Here is an 18,637-nt window from a genome sequence, read left to right on the forward strand (position 1 = left end):
TTTCATATGACATGAAAAAATGAAAACTGAACTGTGAAGACTGAAATAAATCGCTGTGACTCTTGAACTGTCCTGTCTGTGGCCCTCGCATGCTCTTACAGGCATGCTGGTGTAGGAGTGCACAATATATAGCCAGCAGCCCACCCTTTACCAGCTAGAATACTTTTCAACCACTGTTCTTCCCAGAAGACGTACCAAGCCCACACCTGTTTAGCTAATTAGCATTCAATTAAGCAGCAGCAGCAGGTTGCTATGGCTGCGTTCTATGTGAGAAACGAACCCTGACACAAAGGAGCATGTGTAGAGGAGCATTCAGCCGTTACCATGGGGAACCATCCCACGCATCCCCCAGAATGACTCATTCCAACATGCACGTGGCACTGCGCGACGACATGCTGACGAAGGTCTCCGCGGAAACACAGCGGAAACGCTGCCGTCCCTCCCCATGCCTCTCATCCCCATCAGGGCTAAACGCCTGGCGACAGCACATTCCACAAATCAGTGGTGGAAAAACTACTCTCATTCTTCACTTAAGTAAACGTATCAATAGTGCAATGTAGAAATACACAGTTACATGTAAAAGCCCAGAATTCAAAATGTACTTAAAGTACCAAAAGTACAAGGTGCTCACTACGGTGCTGTCCGTAGTGATCATCATCCATTCGATGTTCGGATCTGATATGATTTTTCATTGCATCAGGCACAACATTAAAGGTTTCATGACATACATTTTCTTTTAGGTTTTATGACCTCAATTAAACCCCAAAAACCTGAACTTTGAACATTCAGTGGATTTTCTGTGGTCTGGAGTTTTTTCTGGGGTTTGGAAGCCTTTTGAGCTGCAATGAAAACAGGCAAAGTGAAAACATCTGTTGGCAAATCCCATTGACATATATGGGATTTGCTGGCTCTTACATCACTTGTTTGAGCCAGAGAATTCACATATTTTGGGTACAATTGAGCTCAGAAAACCTAAAAATGTCACAAATGTCACAATCTCTTTAACCTTTCTGGTGAAAGATAAACTAATGATAAGCTAATACTACTGTAACATAAGCCGTTTCTTACAATGGAGGTCTGCAAGCGAGGAAACCGGATGTCAAAACATGCATGGTAATCTGCCCTACTCTCGCTGGCACAGCAAGAGTAGCAGTTAACTTATTATCGCCACCAGTTAACTTATTCAGTGGCTTGATTCAGTATTTAGATATTTGATATACATTTAAATTGCCACGACCCCTTTCTATACAAACCCATTGTAACTTCAAACTCCATTTTAACTATGATAGATTCATCAAACACCTGTGCTTTTTTTCTGGTGACTCATAGTGTCTCATAGTGTTTTATTTTTATTTATTTATATTCTTTCCCTGATGCTTTTCATTTCCCCAAAAACATTTGTAGAGCATGAATTTCCGTTCTGTACCGAGGTCTTCAGTGACTACGCCGACAGATGGAAAATAGGAACATTGTGCTTTTATTTAATTTTTTTGACATGTAGAAAAGCAAAGCTATCTAAAATTATCTTCAAATTAAATAAATATATATAAAAATGTCTCACCCCACCACAGCAAGGAAGGTGTGGGCACGTGCGTACGTGCGTGCGTGCATGCGTGCGTGCGTGTGTATGTAGCACAGCAAAGTCTTATTTATACTTTGTGGTAGGATTTTGCTGCACACCATAACCACCTACAAACATGTACAAGCTCCCAACGTGTTGCAGATACGACGTGTATATATTGTCTATTTTTGGCCTGCATCGCTGTCATACGATGGAGCAATAATTGGGCACAAAGAATGAGTGTACTCAATTAGAAACGAACTAACGCCCTACTTGATCATACTACTCACAGAAAAGCATCAAAAGTAGCAGATCTGCTCGAAATGTGACGTGTTTTGAGCTTGTAGATCTGCTACTTTTACTATTTTTTTTTGAGTGGTGCAAACCACTCCTACAACCAGCTTGCAATGTCTTCGTACCTGTTTGTTTGTGTGTGTGTCTGTGTGTTTGTTTGTTTGTTTGTGTGTGTGTGTGTCTGTCTGTCTGTGTGAGCATGAGTATGTGACTTAATAATAGCAGTAGGGGGCGCCAGAAACAGTGAGAGGGGTAGTGACTCTAATGAGAGAGAGTGAGAGAGAGAGAGAGAGAGAGAGAGAGAGAGAGAGGGGGGGGGGGGGGGGGGATTGCACCACTCAGTTCACACGTGTGTGATTTTTAATTTAAATCCTGAAAAGTAACAGTTTTGGAAATTATGCAGTTTGAGTCCAGTTGTACTTGACCTGACTTTGTCCTTGACATGGGGCGGATTAACCCTTCATGCATGGTGACCGGTGCTATGACCCCTTTCGGGTAGTTGAGTCTTCTTTTACTTTTCCCCCGCCGTTTGGTACCCCCGATGGTGGATGCCCTGTGCTAAAGCTTAAGTCTGCATTAAGTCTGCACAGTCCTTGACTTTCACCGCTGAGAACGATGAAAGCGGTGAAAGTTTGAACGTTTTAGCGAGTACGCGGCCCACTCAAACCAGGAGCCTAATATCTCCCTTGGCCAAGCCAATTCAAATGGTTACGCCAAGCCTGGTGAAGGCTGACAACATTGTGAAGAATTAAAGAAAAGTGGAGAAGAGAGGAGCAGGGATATTTCTAGCCTTTACAGCTGAAACTCTTAACAGCGTCTTGGCATTAAGCTTTTTCCCTCCACCAGATTAGTAAAGCATCGATTCGCCTGCACAGGCATAAAATAACACAAGTAGGATGTGCAAAGGCAGCAGTATGCATAATATTATGCAACATTCTCTTCTGCCCACTTGTGAAAGCCTAGCAAAAAAGGATAACTTTAAACTAGTAAAGTAGTGGGACCAAAACTACATAATTTGATGAATTGGGTTCTTCTTCTTTTTTTTCTTTTGCATTACGTTCATGTTGAATTTACTTTTGGTTAGAGAGCAACATTAAAAAAGAACTGGTGAAGGAGCAGCCTGTCAGCAAATGGCCGTAGTCGGGCAGAAACCACTTATCTCAGAGTTATAATGTTTTGTGTTTTTTTTAATGAACTTGTTTGATCATACATACATACGTACAGCGTCACACAAAAGCATCAAAAGCAGCCAATCTGAAAGCTCAAAAGATGTAAGCTCGAACGACATTTCGAGATGTCGATCTGCTACCTTTGCCGTTTTTGAATTTGGATCCTGAAAGGTAACAGTTTTGGACATATGAGGTTTCGACCCGCAGAAACTAAATGGCAGAGGGAGTGATCTCTGGCCGTGGCAGGCACTCCCCTGCCATTACGTGGATGATATTTCTCTAGCAGCGAGCCATTCTAAATGCCACATCAATATTCACCAGTGGCTAATTAATCTCAGGTCCCATGGAGCGCGGTGACATCTCACATTCTGTTAGGAATGCAGATGGTTCCGTTTGGACCACTGCACTCGACAACACAAATTTGCCCAGAGGGACATATATCCTTTTTCCATTGATTTGACCAGACACACACTGGGCCCACTCATTTTGTATGACAAGCTTCTTTTTCTATTAAAAAAACCCGTCAAAGTTCCCAGGTGTTTGTATTTTTATTTGCACTTAGACTTTTCTTTGTGACTTTCAGCTTGTTTTCCCGTTTTATTTAATGTACTGAGATGTTTTATGGTTGTACAGCATTTTGTAACTCTTTTATTGAAAGGAGCTTTAGAGTATAAACAAAAACCCGTAGCCTTTTTCAACAAACAACTTGTATAATATAAAGACTTATTGCTTACCTGCCCCACATAGACCAGTAGCCGGGCGCTGAGGGGGCTCTCGTCGGGGCTCAGCCAGAACTCAGAGTTATCATCAGATGATACTGAGAACTGGAAATCACCTGTGGGAGAAAGTAGAAGCACATGAACCCCATGTAGTGTCAGACAGGACAGCATACCTGTTTGTGTGCATATTAAATCCAGGCTGAGGCCTTTCTTTCTTCTTTTTTTTCAAAAGCAATGAAGTACATGTGTCCAAAAATTACCTGCCATTATGAGTGTGGAACGTGTTCAGCAGTGCACTCTCTCTCCCATGATGTACTGGGAACTACTGCCCTTTGCTTCGTAGCCAGAAAATATAGTAGCGCTGATCAGAGCACTTACCGTACATCACGCAAAGCTTGGCCGATCAACCCCAATTTGGCCAATCAAATCCGGATGTTACGCTTCTGAAGCCCACATGGTCATTTTAACAATAAGATTCATGATGTTCCTTTGTTGACTGGAGTCCCTCAGGGCTCTATACTAGTGTTTATTCTGTTTTCTCGCGTTGTGAGCTTGCCGATTTGCTATGTTCTGTGAAAGCTTTCCCCACAATACGGATTCTGGGGTTTAATTGGTTAAATGACTGTAATGGCAGTCTTGCAGGTTTAATCCACTAACTACTGTATGACTCACAGACAGTATACTTGACATTTTGCCAGGCATTTTCTAAAACATATTAGTTTGGCTGACATTTGAGAAAGCCGTCCATTAATTTCAGCACAGAAGGAAATAAAACTTGCAGAGACTTTTAAATGCAAGCTTGAGATACCGTAGAGTAGATAATCCAAAACAGTGAATAACATTTGAAGTAAAATAAAATTATGATTGCTTTTTAATGCACTTTTAAAGCAATGATTGATTAGAAAAGTCTAGCCAAATACAATCCTCGAGAGAAAGCCTGATTTACAAACGAAGTTCAAACACCCGTGACTTATTAACAGCGCTGTGAGCCTTCAGCTAACACTGGCTCAATTATTCAGGTAAATTCGTTAGGCCATAATGACTTTCACCATGACTTTGACTGTGCAATAAGAAAATGTAAACAAACATTAAGATTAAAGCAAAGCAATTAACAGCAAATGGCCTATGTTAATGTACGATACAGCGTATGACCAAAGCCAGTGAATAGACAATGACATGCGTTGACCCCAATATGGTCCTTTAATCTGCTCCGCCGGTAATCAGGCAACGCAAAATGGCTCTCAAAGCCAAACGAGTGGCAGGTATAATTGAGTTGCTCTTGTCCTTAGGGGTGTGTGAACGTTCATGCCCGACAGAGAAAAACATTGGGTCACACAGCTCACCTAAAGTTAAACAAGAGGCCACAGTCAATTAGAATGTTGTTAATAACTTCATTGTCTGCACAAAGGGGGGGAAGTCAGGCACTAAAGGCAATTCAGTTACCATAGAAACTATGGTAGGGGCCTAGGGGGCAGCGCTGTGGCATTTAAACCATTGTCTGGGTGGTAAACTGGCACCGCTTGGCTGCTATATACTGTACCACTGGTTGTCAGTGTGGCGTCCGGGGACTACCACAGGGTCCAAATAGACCCTTACGGGTCTGTAACTCTGAGAGTGCACAAAATAAACAAAATGGACCTGTACATTTTTAAGTAAGTAAGTAAGTACTGTAAGTAAGTCAATTGTGTTTGGTTATGCACAGTGCCGATGCCATTGTGTTTTTTTTTTATATATTATTTTTAACAGATAGGGAAGAGCAATAAATTACTGACACTCTGTGGCCGTCGCTGCAGGCATTTTGTCAAATGTATATGTATTTGGCCACGGACCCCCACCTGAAAACATTTATGTATTTGGCCACGGACGCCCACCTGAAAACATTTATATGTATTTGGCCACGGACCCCACCTGAAAACATTTATGTATTTGGCCACGGACCCCCACCTGAAAACATTTATGTATTTGGCCACGGACCCCCACCTGAAAACATTTATGTATTTGGCCACGGACCCCCACCTGAAAACATTTATGTATTTGGCCACGGACCCCCACCTGAAAACATTTATGTATTTGGCCACGGACCCCACCTGAAAACATTTATGTATTTGGCCACGGACCCCCACCTGAAAACATTAATATGTATTTGGCCATGAACCCCCACCTGAAAACATTAATATGTATTTGGCCACGGACCACCACCTGAAAACATTAATATGTATTTGGCCACGGACCCCACCTGAAAACATTAATATGTATTTGGCCACGGACCCCCACCTGAAAACATTAATATGTATTTGGCCACGGACCCCACCTGAAAACATTAATATGTATTTGGCCACGGACCCCACCTGAAAACATTAATATGTATTTGGCCACGGACCCCCACCTGAAAACATTTATATGTATTTGGCCACGGACCCCACCTGAAAACATTTATATGTATTTGGCCACGGACCCCCACCTGAAAACATTTATGTATTTGGCCACGGACCCCCACCTGAAAACATTAATATGTATTTGGCCATGAACCCCCACCTGAAAACATTAATATGTATTTGGCCACGGACCACCACCTGAAAACATTTATGTATTTGGCCACGGACCCCCACCTGAAAACATTTATGTATTTGGCCACGGACCCCCACCTGAAAACATTAATATGTATTTGGCCACGGACCCCCACCTGAAAACATTTATGTATTTGGCCACGGACCCCCACCTGAAAACATTTATATGTATTTGGCCACGGACCCCCACCTGAAAACATTTATGTATTTGGCCACGGACCCCCACCTGAAAACATTTATATGTATTTGGCCACGGACCCCCACCTGAAAACATTTATGTATTTGGCCACGGACCCCACCTGAAAACATTTATGTATTTGGCCACGGACCCCCACCTGAAAACATTAATATGTATTTGGCCACGGACCCCAACCTGAAAACATTTATGTATTTGGCCACGGACCCCCACCTGAAAACATTAATATGTATTTGGCCACGGACGCCCACCTGAAAACATTAATATGTATTTGGCCACGGACCACCACCTGAAAACATATAAAATGTATTTGGCCACGGACCCCCACCTGAAAACATATAAAATGTATTTGGCCACGGACCCCCACCTGAAAACATATAAAATGTATTTGGCCACGGACCACCACCTGAAAACATTTTGGGGGAAGTGAAGATGGAGATGTGTGATAAAAAAAAACTATCACCATTATTCAAACTTTTCCAAACATCTCAAGATATTTCGCAAATACTTAAAAAAATAGCAGATGTACAAGCTCGCAGTGCGTCACTTTGTGCCGTAGGCTGTATTGCCTACTTTTGCTGGGGGGGCCACTTTAAGAAGTAAGTAAGCCTTGCTTATATGCTCCTGCCCTATGGGGCAAATACAAGTACACCCCCTGGACATGATGCTAGTGCCAAGCAGGGAGGTACTGGGTCCCATTTTTAGAGTCTTTGGTATGACCCGGCCGGGGATTGAACACCTGACCTCCCAGTCTCAGGGCAAACACTCAAACCACAAGGCCACTGAGCTGGTCCAACTTTAAGAACCCCTGCTGTAAATGATCTATACATTAATTAGCCAGGAAATAGGCCAATCTCAATTAAAATTCACATCTACACCTGCTACTTTAAAGTTGTTACTTTCCGTCCATATAGTTACACTGAAGTCGAGTGTCAGCTGAAAAACTGTGCCGCCTCCAAAGTGCTCTCAAGTGCTCCCATAATGATGGGTGTTTTAGAAGAGTGCCCTGCATTTTCATCTGGGGAAAAGGACTTGGTGGACAAAACAAGACATAAGTGCTGCATATTTTAATGGCCCTGGAGGGCAGGAATTAGGAGGAATAGCCCACGGCAAGGACACTTGCTAAAGCACTTAAGCCCTGGTGGGTTGTTGCTAAGTTTTCATCATATTTAACTACATGGAAAAGGAAGGACACTATGGACCGTATAATGAACCCCTATAGTGTCCCTAATGTGTGGCACAAAAAATTCAATTCCTGTCTGAATGGTGTCCCACTGTCTCAGACTTTGAAAATGCCTGCTCCAGGGCCCCCAGGGACAGAAAGACAGTGGCTAATGAGAAGTCAGTTTACCGTCTTTGTAAGGATGGAGGAAGCCAAAGATTCTCAGGCCATAATTCTTCCACTTGGGAGCCACCGCCAGCTTCTTTAGCGTGGTTCTGGTCTGCAACACAAAACAACACAGATGTCACCATCACACTCTGTTACAACCACTGGTGGCTAGTACATTTACTAGCTAGGCAAAAAATCTCACTAATTTTCGACCACTGTTAGACCAGATCCCCAGGTTAACTCCCAGTTAAAAGTATTTCTTTCCAATTTCTCTGTTTTAAATCTAAATCAGTCCGGCTTTCGATCCAATCACAGTACAGTTACAGTAATTGGTTACCCCCAATTTATATTGTAACATCAAAGTTAATTTAACTCTGAGAGTTCCAGACCAATAACGGTCCATTTGGTTCCAAACTATCATTTAGCTGGGGACCCCCTGGAACTCTCTCAAGAACCCCTGACCCCATTTTGGGAACCACTGGTGTATAATACTCACATGAGGATACAGCGGGAAGTGCAGGTTCTTTCTGAGTTGGGTTACGGAGGAGCCACACCAGTCCTCAAACACATGTAGGTTGGCCTGGCCTTTATACTGCCAACACACAAGCACAAGAAATATGAATGCATTTCATTTCAGAAAACAAAGGTGCATGCGGCTTTGTCGAGTGTCTGCGCGAACACAATTGGAACAGGAAAGCCCGGCGGGAGGGCGATATTTCTCACTGCACATACGTCTACGGTCCCGGGGCGGCACCATGTCAGCAGGGAAAGTTGGGCAGGAGGAGGAGGAGGAGGAGGAGGATGTACAGTACTGTACGTGTGTGGGGAAGAATTAATTGGCACAACTACATTGGGGATAAAAAGGGTAAAAAATATAATAAAAAAAAATCCAAAATGCTCGCCTATAATGATGCCCAAAATAGGGTGGAGAGCAGAATTTGAGGTTAAATGCAAACGCTAGCCGATCTACATTGACACGTTCTGAGCTTATAGATCGGCTATTTGAACTATTTTAAAAGATTTTTCTAAATGCAAAATGTAAAAAAAAATGGCAAATACGTTTAGGGATAAGGAGCACAAGATATAGCCCCAAGCCTAAAACCTGAAAATACACACACACACACACACACACACACACACACACACACACACACACACACACACACACACACACACACACACACACGCACACACACACACACACACACACATGTTCGTACAACAGTGGATCTGAGGATTCAAATGTGCACTATGTTTTCACTCAATGATCAATGCCATTTGGTGGGAAACAACAACTATTTTTTTTTTTTTTGTCGGAGTCAATTGATGCAGTTTGAGTGCTAGACTAGACAGATGGCCTAGTGAAAACGCTCCATATAATGTATGGGCTGGCCAGTACAGAATTCATTCCATATGTTGATCTGATCCCCCATGCCAAAGCGCCAGTGCTCGCCCAGCAGTCTACCGTGCCGTCTGTCATTACCCAAGCTGATGCCTGCACGCGACCTCGCCCTTTATGGAAAAGTCGCCCTAAGGGCGTCTTACTGGTTAATATTATGATTAATTCCTAAACTCAGTGACATCATTGAGGATGAATCAGTGTGGTTTCATGTCTGGCAGACATTATAATCAACAACATAAGGCTGGTGGTGATTATGTTTCTTTATTATCCAGGCTTAGTGCCTGATGAAAGCTTTATCCTTTTCTTGATTTATGTTTAAAACACTTTGATTCTTAATTTCTTTATAGAGGGACAGACAGTAGGATATGGGGGGTGACATGCAGTACAGGCCGTCGGGATCGGGAGTCGAACCCGCGGCACACTGCCAGACTTGCACTACCGGCCAAGCGGTGCCTGGACCGCTGAGCCACGGCCCAGGCCTAAAACACTTTGATTCTTGATTTATTTATTCATGTAGATATGTTTAAGAAAAGAAAATCCATTAAAAGGCTGTAGACAAATGGAAATATCTCTATGAAACCTTTGTGTGAAAAGGTACTGGATGCATGTCAGACAGATAGACTGATGATCTCGCAAATGACCTTACTGGACAACGACAACGGCAAACAGAAACTTTTGTAGAAACCTGTCCCTCCAAAAACATGACAACAGCACTGGAGCTTGTTCGGCGCAGTCAACACCTGGCTTCACTTTGACCTTGTTTCATTCAATAGAGAGAAGCCAAGTGGCAGCGCTCAGTGTCTCTTTAAAGGGTGCTGATGCAGTCACATTAACAGTGTACTGTAGATGCCGCTGTGGTATCACACGCTCAAAATAGCTGATTCACAAGTACCCTGTAATCGTACCCCGTAATCGCTGCCATGTGCCGTGAGCTTGTGGATCGGCTATTGTGGGCGCACGACGTACCGAGCAACCAAGTATATAAAGCGGGCATAATGGATGTCATGTTCTGTCAGCATCAGCAGAGCGTTCAGTCCTGAACCCTGAAGGGGTCCTTTTATCCTTTTATCCAGGCAATGTAATGGTCAACTAAGCATTCCAACACAGCGCCAGAGGTGCAGCAATTATGGACCCATGCATTAACCATGAGAGATCTCGGGTCCAAACATATTACAGTCGTAATAGTCAGGCAGTGTGGGTATTTATATAAAGTTGTTATTGTCTCCACCAGGCCGAAGGCTTGGGGAGAGAGTATGTTTGCATTTGTGTGTGTGTGTGTGTGTGTGTGTGTGTGTGTGTGTGTGTGTACGTGCGTGCGTGCGTGCGTGCGTGTGTCCATCCTTCCGTCCGTCCATTACCAGCTAATCTCCGGCACCGTTGGCCCGATACACTATCTCCATAGTCATGTGATCAACACGGATCTGCATCATTTCCCATCTTCCATCCTGATTGGCTAAGATTGGCTTCCAAAGCTCACATGATTGGTCCGTTTCAAACAAAATGCCACAAATCACAAACACAGTGTGCAATTTCCGTGAAATTATACACTATGCACATTATGCACATTTCCACTAGGCCGAGGACGACATGCCACTCATTGTTTTCCAAATCAGCCTCATGGTGGCGCTATAACAGGGCAATTCCTGTTTTTACCTATAACTGCATCGATCTGTATACAACTTATGTATGCGCACTCCCTAGAGGCCATGGAAAAACATTTTCCCTGCATCCCTCCACATCTGCCAGTTATAGCACCACCATGAGGCTGAAATCTAACGCAAATCGGTACACATGATCTCTGTAGTACTGTGATCAAGACGAGTCTGTTTTTCTCAGATTCTACACTGATTGGCTAAGATTGCCTTCCAAAGTTTTCAGGAGTGGCCCGTTTTGTACAAAATGCTGCACATGTCCTGCTCATTCAGAATTCTATCCTCAGAGATGCTATGAGTGATCTGGCTCTGCATTTCCTCAACAAAATGAAGAAAATTGTTGCAAAAAACAAACAAACAAAAAAACATTTTTATATTACTCCTAAACATTTTGCCAATCATCACACACACACTCCTATCCTCCTGGTGGAGACCTGTGCCCAGAAGGGCACTTTTTCTAGTTGTTGTACTGTATGTTGTTATTCTATACTTCAGCTATATTCAAAAATAGTCAATCTGCGATTAAGGTAAACAGGAAGGAGGGAGCAGGGTATGGCAATATGGCAGCTGCCATACCTTGGCTCCAGGGGGAAATAGAATGTACTTAGAATGTACTGTATAAATCCATGAGCGTCTCTTTCTTTATCTGTGTTGATAATATGATATATTATTTTGTTATTAAATTACAGTAAAATAGCTACAAATTCAAATTTGAACAAAATGATCGTTTTCACAAGGTATTATTATATTATGTGTATGTATTTAAATGAAAAGGACCACTACATCCCTTTTTTGGGGAAAAAAAAGACTGCGACTGCACCCCAGCAGCAGCAGAAGAAGACATTGACAGTGACATTGAGTCAGTGACAAGTTTGCCTCGGAAACCCAGACGTTTTTAATTATTTAGTGCAGACTTGGTTTATTGAGCCTCTAGCCCCCGGATAAGGATAACAACACCACCACCAGCGTACAGGTAAACACATGCTCCTCCTAGCAGTGAGGCTCCTTAGCTCCAGGCATGGAGGCTAACTTAAGGCTTTAAGGCTGCCTAACTTGATTTGAAGCAGACAGTGTATACCCTATGTTGTTATTTAACATTTCTGACATCCGTTATGGGTCTAAATTAAGAGTTAAATTAACATTCAAAATGTTACAGTGAGAACGTGATAGAAAACCTTTGTCAAGTAAATACTGGCATAACACCACACTGTCAGTGCTTATAATTATCATTATTAACTATAAGTAGTAATAATAACCAGTAAGACGCCCTCATGGCGTGCATGCAGACTGGGGGGCCAGATCAACATATGGAATGAATTCTGTACTGGCCATATATGGAGCATGTCTTGATTGTACAGGGTTTGATGAGGTCAACATATGGAATGTCAGAACAGGTCAGCTCCATGTATGGAGATCTAAGGGTGGCAGCGGGGGCAGTGTCTTGAGTGTACAGGGTTTGATGAGGGCCCAGGTAGGGATGGGCCTTAATTTCTGGAACTGTTGAGAACTGTTTGCTTCATGGCAATTTGGCAAGGGTCAGTCTCAAAGACAATCGACTTAATATGAAAATAGAGGGAAATGGAGGAAAATATGTCCCCCCCAAAAATCGACAAACCCCCGCACATAAAATAGGGCATAAAAAGACGCAATTAACCGGGCTATACCCGAAAAGCTTTGCGCACGCACGGCACGTGCAGTGCAGTCTCCTTGCCATATACGTTAGCTTTGGCTAAACTGACGCCACTGGGAGGGAGGTACATTAGAACACTTGCAGCATTGCTTACATAGGTAAAAAGAAAAATCGGATTACTCGGATTACTTCATCCACCATTGGTCCTGTGCGGCAGGCGATCACATTGCTATCCTGGCATTTATTCCGTTGTGCGTAGGTGTGCGTGTTTTGGGGGGCGTGCGTTGGTTTACGCTGACTTTGTGTTTTGCCCCATGTGAGTTCACCGGGCGAACGCGGAAAGGATGGGGGAAAAAAAGCTGAAAAGAGTGGTCGAGAGAGAAAGGTGATAGTGGAGAAAACAGACTGACAAATGAGAAAAAAGGATGAGCATAGGGAAAAGACCAGCGAGGGAGAGAGATGGATGGTGGAAAAGCAGGGCCAGAAACAGAAGGAAAAAAGAAGGACTTTCAGAGGTTAGAGGCAGTGGTGGAAGAAGTAATGAGATGTACTGTATGTATTTATGTATCAAGTAACACAACATAAAAATCATTGCTGTCGGGCAGAAATCTCTCTCTTTAATTAACACCCTCCTTCATCATCCTACAGCCTTTGCTAGCTTTCTGAATTTGAATCCTGAAAAGAAACAGTTTTGGACAGAGTTTCCACCCGACAGAGACAAGTTCGTAAGTCCTGTATTCAAAATGTAGTACAAAAGTATTGGGCTCAAAATGTCAATATCAAAGTAAAAGTACTCAACCTTTTGTCAAGCTTGTTAGAAAATGGGCCAGCTCTAAAAGCTCTACAAGCAGTACTTGAGTACATTTTCACTTACTTTCTACTACTGGTTAGAGGGCAGTGAGTAAATAAGTCTTATGTAAAGCTTTTAATAGATTTCCTGTGGGGTTTAAAAAAAAAATAGACCTTTCCATGGCCTAAGCCCCTCGCCCCTGTCAAATAGAAATAAGCTGCTTTTAAAAGTCCCTCGTTATAAAAGGAACATATTCCGTACAGCTCTGTAGCCGGACGTGTACAGGTTGCAACACAGAGGACATTTCTGGTGGCTTGCAGTGCTAGATTATAATTGGGTCTATTTTAGGTTGACAGCCCACAGTGAAAGCACTCTGAAATGTTCTCTCACCTTTCCTGACCCGGCTCCATCCCCTGCTCCTCATAAAGTCCCACATAACAGCAAAATGGCCACAGCGTGTACTGTGAATATGGACAATTAATTTAGCTTTGCTTACTCAGAGACCATAATGCCTTGTAGCTCTCCATAATATCGCTTGACGTCGGGACTAGGGTTCCATATCACAATGAAACCAAACGTGGTTTCATTTGTACACTCTCATACATAGAGTAGTTCAATTAACCCATTTAGGACTGAGGCCCAACATTGCTATACCATGTTGGGTAACACTTGCTGCATCCCACAGACCTGTAACTCTGAGATGTAAGGTGTAAGGTTCCATCTCGTCCCCTGGTGTGTTCCCCGGAGCAGAGGTTGAGAAGCAGTGGCCTATATAGGCCTCATCCTCACATGAGGATGCCTTCAGCATCACTGTCTCTTCCCCCATGTCTCCATCTCTAGATCTTTAGAACGCCACAGCTCAGCTGTTGCCTGTCACTTCCAGGTACTCAGCATGAGGCTGTTGTGTGCATCTCTGTGTACTCGCTCAGCGGTTCATACAGTGTGTGTGGGTACGTTTATTACCATCCTTGTGAGGTCACCGCAAAATATCGCAATAGTATATAGAATTCAAGAAATAAAAATAGAGTTTTGGAAGCTCTCCACTAAACACACTACTGATAAATACAACAATATTACAGACTGGCAGTCAAATGAAGTCGGGAGATCAGTTGGCTGGAAGTTTCTGACACCAACAGACGGCTACTATGGTGCTAAAATAGCCTATGGATTGATGTCCATTATAGCCTGCTGCTATCCAACTGCCGAAAGTCTTTCGACGCTTCCCACCAGTGGTGTAGCAGAGTCCAGAATGTCCTTGAGTGTTGTTCCAAATGGCCCCATGCAGGTGTGTAACTCTGAGAGTGTACAACAGGAACCAAATGGACCTGTAAGGGTCCATTTGGTTCCATTTGAGGGTCCTTGAAATTAAAAAAAGTTTGAAAACCACTGCACACTAAATGGAACAGGAAGTAGGGAACAGTTATACTGTGTGCATAGAGCCCATTCAACAGCATATTTTCAGCAACAGACGCTTTCCAACACTTCCCGCCGCTAACGTTGGTGCGTTGGGAGAGCTACCTTTAGTCTTATAATAAGGACAATAATAATGAGGTTAGGGTGTTCTCATACTGTATGTAGTGTGTTCGTATGCATGGGCGCAAGTGTTGCGCGCGCGTGCGTGCGTATAAGCTTGTGCTTGCTTTTCGTGCAGGTGTTTGTGTGCATGTGCACACCAAAGGGGGATGTGGTCGCGTTGTGGTGGTGTGTATCTTTCCGTCAGACCTCATGTGACCAACTGGGTTTGAACCCCGATAGTTCACCCATGAGAAAGCGGACATCTATACCCGTGCAACCAAAGGGGCCGATCACTGATATGAGTGCAGAGGCAAGAACATCTTGTCGTCTCTGTCAGGTGGAAACCAAAACCAAAACGGTTACTTTTCAGGATTCAAATTCAAAAGTAACAGATCTACAAGCTCAATGTGGATCTACTACTTTTGATGCTTTTGTGTGACACGCTGTTGTGTGATCAAGTAGGTATCATTTACAAAATAAACTCTCTCTCTCTCTCTCTCTCTCTCTCTCTCTCTCTCTCTGTTGCACCGTCCAGAGACAGTGTGGCGCTGCCTGTTGTGGTGCCATGGCCAGCCTGAAAGACGCTGAGAGGGGGCTCAGGTAACAGCATATCAAAGCGCTGACAAAACGGAGGTACGAGCCCTGACTGGCTTCCTCTACTCCAGTGGTTTACGACCATGCAGTCATTCGGGGACCACCAGTGGTCCTTCAGGGGGGTTCCAGGTGGTCCCCAGCTAAATGATGAAGAGTTGGTAACCAAATGGTTAGATCTTTAAGTCTTGAGAGTGGAAAATGAAACCAAATGGACCAGCAACGCTCTCAAAAGTTCAAATATTGTTAAACATCTGCGTTACTTAATTAAATAATTAAAGTCTACACACAATTAGAGAATGTAGAAGAATTGTTATTTTGATTGTTATTTCTCACCACAATCCAGGTCTACTCAGTGGGCATGTGCACGAAACGAGCATGCGCTCCACAATTTCACGGGACCGTGCCCGTGAAAATACGCTTGCGAAATCGCCTCTCCACCACAGAGTGGCGTGCTACGAGCTTGTAGGTCTGCTATTTTTGAAAAATTGAAGAACGACTGACATAGAAACATAGCTTTTTCAGAAAACTGTCAGGATGTAGAAGACATTTTTAGAATCTGATCTCAGGTCAAAATTGGTTAAACCTCATCAAATGGTGGTCTGTGGCTCAAATGCCAAATAAATAATGGGCCTCGAGGTTGAAATCCACTGCTCTACTCTATACTGCAGACCGATCCCACCCCAGCCTCCCTCGGTAAGGATCCCAGGGGCCCCTCGGTAAGGATCCCAGGGGCCCCTCGGTAAGGATCCCAGGGGCCCCTCGGTAAGGATCCCAGGCAGAGATGTGTACTGAGATGTGTACTGTATGACACGGGCGGTTCTGCAGGAGAGCTTGAAACGCAATTCGATGCCGACATGTGCGTTTAACGAGAGGTGAGCTGTCGAACTTGGTCAGGGTCAAATAAGTTTTACAGGAGGTTAGGGCTCTTTGCTAGCCAGCCAGGCAACCTGCGGAGATCTCCTGCCAAAGACAAGGAAGAGATGTGTTTGTCTGGCAGCTTTTGTCAGTGGCTACCACCACATTTCAACAACAATCAAGAATCAATTGGGGACTGCGTATGCAAATGAGCTTCTAGCTGAATCTGGAAAGTTTACATGAGATCATGTTCAGCTGATTCAAGTCATGTTCATTAATGTGCATCTAAATAAACAGATTTAAGTAAAGTAATTCCTCTCTCGTTTCCATTTTTCTTTACATGGGAACCCTATAATTTCTTGGCTTTTCTGGGCATGTCACAATAGGTGCACATTCTGCAAAAATAGCTGATCTATACCAATCTTATAACGCACTTGTAGGTCTGCAATTTTCCCGCGAAGAGAATTGATGTAGAGGGAAAAATCACACCCGTGTGAAGTGAGTGGTGCAACTCCGTGTGGGGGTTCCCCAGGGAGTACCCGGAAATTTCAGGGGGGGGGGTGGGCAGAATCCGGCGAGCCGCCCTACGTCCGAAACGGTTGAGAAATGACAGAGTTACCGTGTGGGGGTCCCTCTACTGTACTGTACTGTACTGTACTGTACTGTACTGTACTGTACTGTACTGTACTGTACTGTACTGTACTGTACTGTACTGTACTGTACTGTATACTGTACTGTACTGTACTGGCACACCCGAAATCATCATATACAGTTAATATGTGCATGTGTGTGTGTTAGGTTTCGCACAGGTGGTGAAAAACAGCTATGCTGTTTTCATGCTCATACCCACCCACACACCCAGCCACCCAGCCAGCCAGCCAGCCACCAACACACATAGCTCCGTAAGGGAGTGAGTAGTGGTTAAGGACACCCTATATCCCTCCCACCCTTTTTATTTAGGGGGGGTTTTTGACTATTGGTCCCCTAGGGACCTCGATGTCCGATTTCAGTATTCTCAGGACACTCCCTAGGGACGAGGGGGCGGGGCCTAACCCTTTTTTCCGATTATATTGATTTTGCTGATTGAAGTTTCCGGTATCTGCTGATCTCATCAGATTGCATGAGGACGGCAGTTTCATCTGTGCCAGTTTGGGTCAGCATATTGATTATGTATACATGCATTTTCATCTTTGGCAGTTGGGGGATCAATATGATTCTAGTTCTGCTTTCGAATTGGTTTCACATCCCCATCTGTTCAAACTGAACTGCGCATGCACTGATTTGTGTAGGCGAACTGTCCTATTGATTTGAGGTGATCGTATTGATTTTGCTGGGTGTGTGGGTGTGTGTGTGTGTGTGTGTGTGTATTGCTCTTACTCCTATTTTTGGGAAAATGTATTGAATGAGTTATAAGCAGACAAATTATAGCGATGGTTTTTAACAGCTTAGATTATTTCCAGTTTGGTTATAAAAGTCAGAGAGGAACTGATGATGCAACTATCAGCCTGCTTATCCCCATCTTACTAGGCCACGGTGCTTTTTATTGATTTTACGTTTCCTTTCAACAGTATGCAGTGGTCTCAGTTGCCTTACTGAGGAAGGGGGGACAGTGGGGAGGAAGCACGCAGAGCATATCTATTATCTCTTCAGAACTGGTGCGGGGAAGAAAAAAAAAACTCGTTAGGGATCAATGTGACAAAAACAAAATAACTTGTCATTCATGAAGAGGAACCTGTGCAGGCCATTACAAATGGTGGACAAATAGTGGAGGTAGTAGACAGTTTTAAATACTTAGGCAGATATATTGACAGCAAACTCATTTGCAGTGAAAATACTGAACAGATTTTTAAAACTTGTAACCAACGTCCCCACCTACTACGCAAGCTCAACTCCTTTAGAGTGAGCAAGCATATCGTGGAAACAGTCTATAAAAACCTGATAGAGGGAGTCTTGTGTTTTAACATGGCAATGTGGTTTGGCAATCTAAAGGTCAAAGGAAGAAGCAAGCTGCAGCGAATAGTAAATCTAGCCTCAAAAATAATTGGGAAGAGACACCAGCAATTAGGCTGTATCTACAATGAGATACTTCGTAAAAAAAAAAAAAAACTATCAAGATAGCAAACGACCCCGTCTCATCCACCCTGCACCGACTTCCAGCTACTTCCCTCTGGTAGACGGTACAAACTAGGCATGCCATGGTATGAGATTTTACAGTACGGTACGATGCCAATATTGATAATCTATACCTCGGTATTCCAAGGTATTTATATTTATAAAAATAAAATAAAAAGATTGCCCCCCTGACCTTTGTCTAGTGACTACCTTCACATCCTTATAAGCCCTTCTTTGTTCCCCAACATGCA

General features: G+C 43.5%; 1 protein-coding gene across 2 annotated transcripts in view; it reads right to left on the minus strand.

The window, feature by feature from the left end:
- b4galnt4a (beta-1,4-N-acetyl-galactosaminyl transferase 4a) overlaps nt 1-18,637 on the minus strand; it is a 324,656-nt gene that overhangs the window by 115,068 nt on the left and 190,951 nt on the right. For both annotated transcript variants that reach the window (XM_083763365.1, XM_083763364.1), the window contains exons 4-6: nt 8,333-8,428; nt 7,858-7,948; nt 3,759-3,859 (exon numbers count right to left, since the gene is read on the minus strand). In XM_083763365.1, the coding sequence (XP_083619491.1) occupies nt 3,759-3,859; nt 7,858-7,948; nt 8,333-8,428 (288 nt within the window). The remainder of the gene's footprint in view (nt 1-3,758; nt 3,860-7,857; nt 7,949-8,332; nt 8,429-18,637) is intronic.

The sequence above is a fragment of the Protomyctophum parallelum genome (assembly GCF_964188405.1).
Source record: "Protomyctophum parallelum genome assembly, chromosome: 4".
NCBI lineage: Eukaryota > Metazoa > Chordata > Actinopteri > Myctophiformes > Myctophidae > Protomyctophum > Protomyctophum parallelum.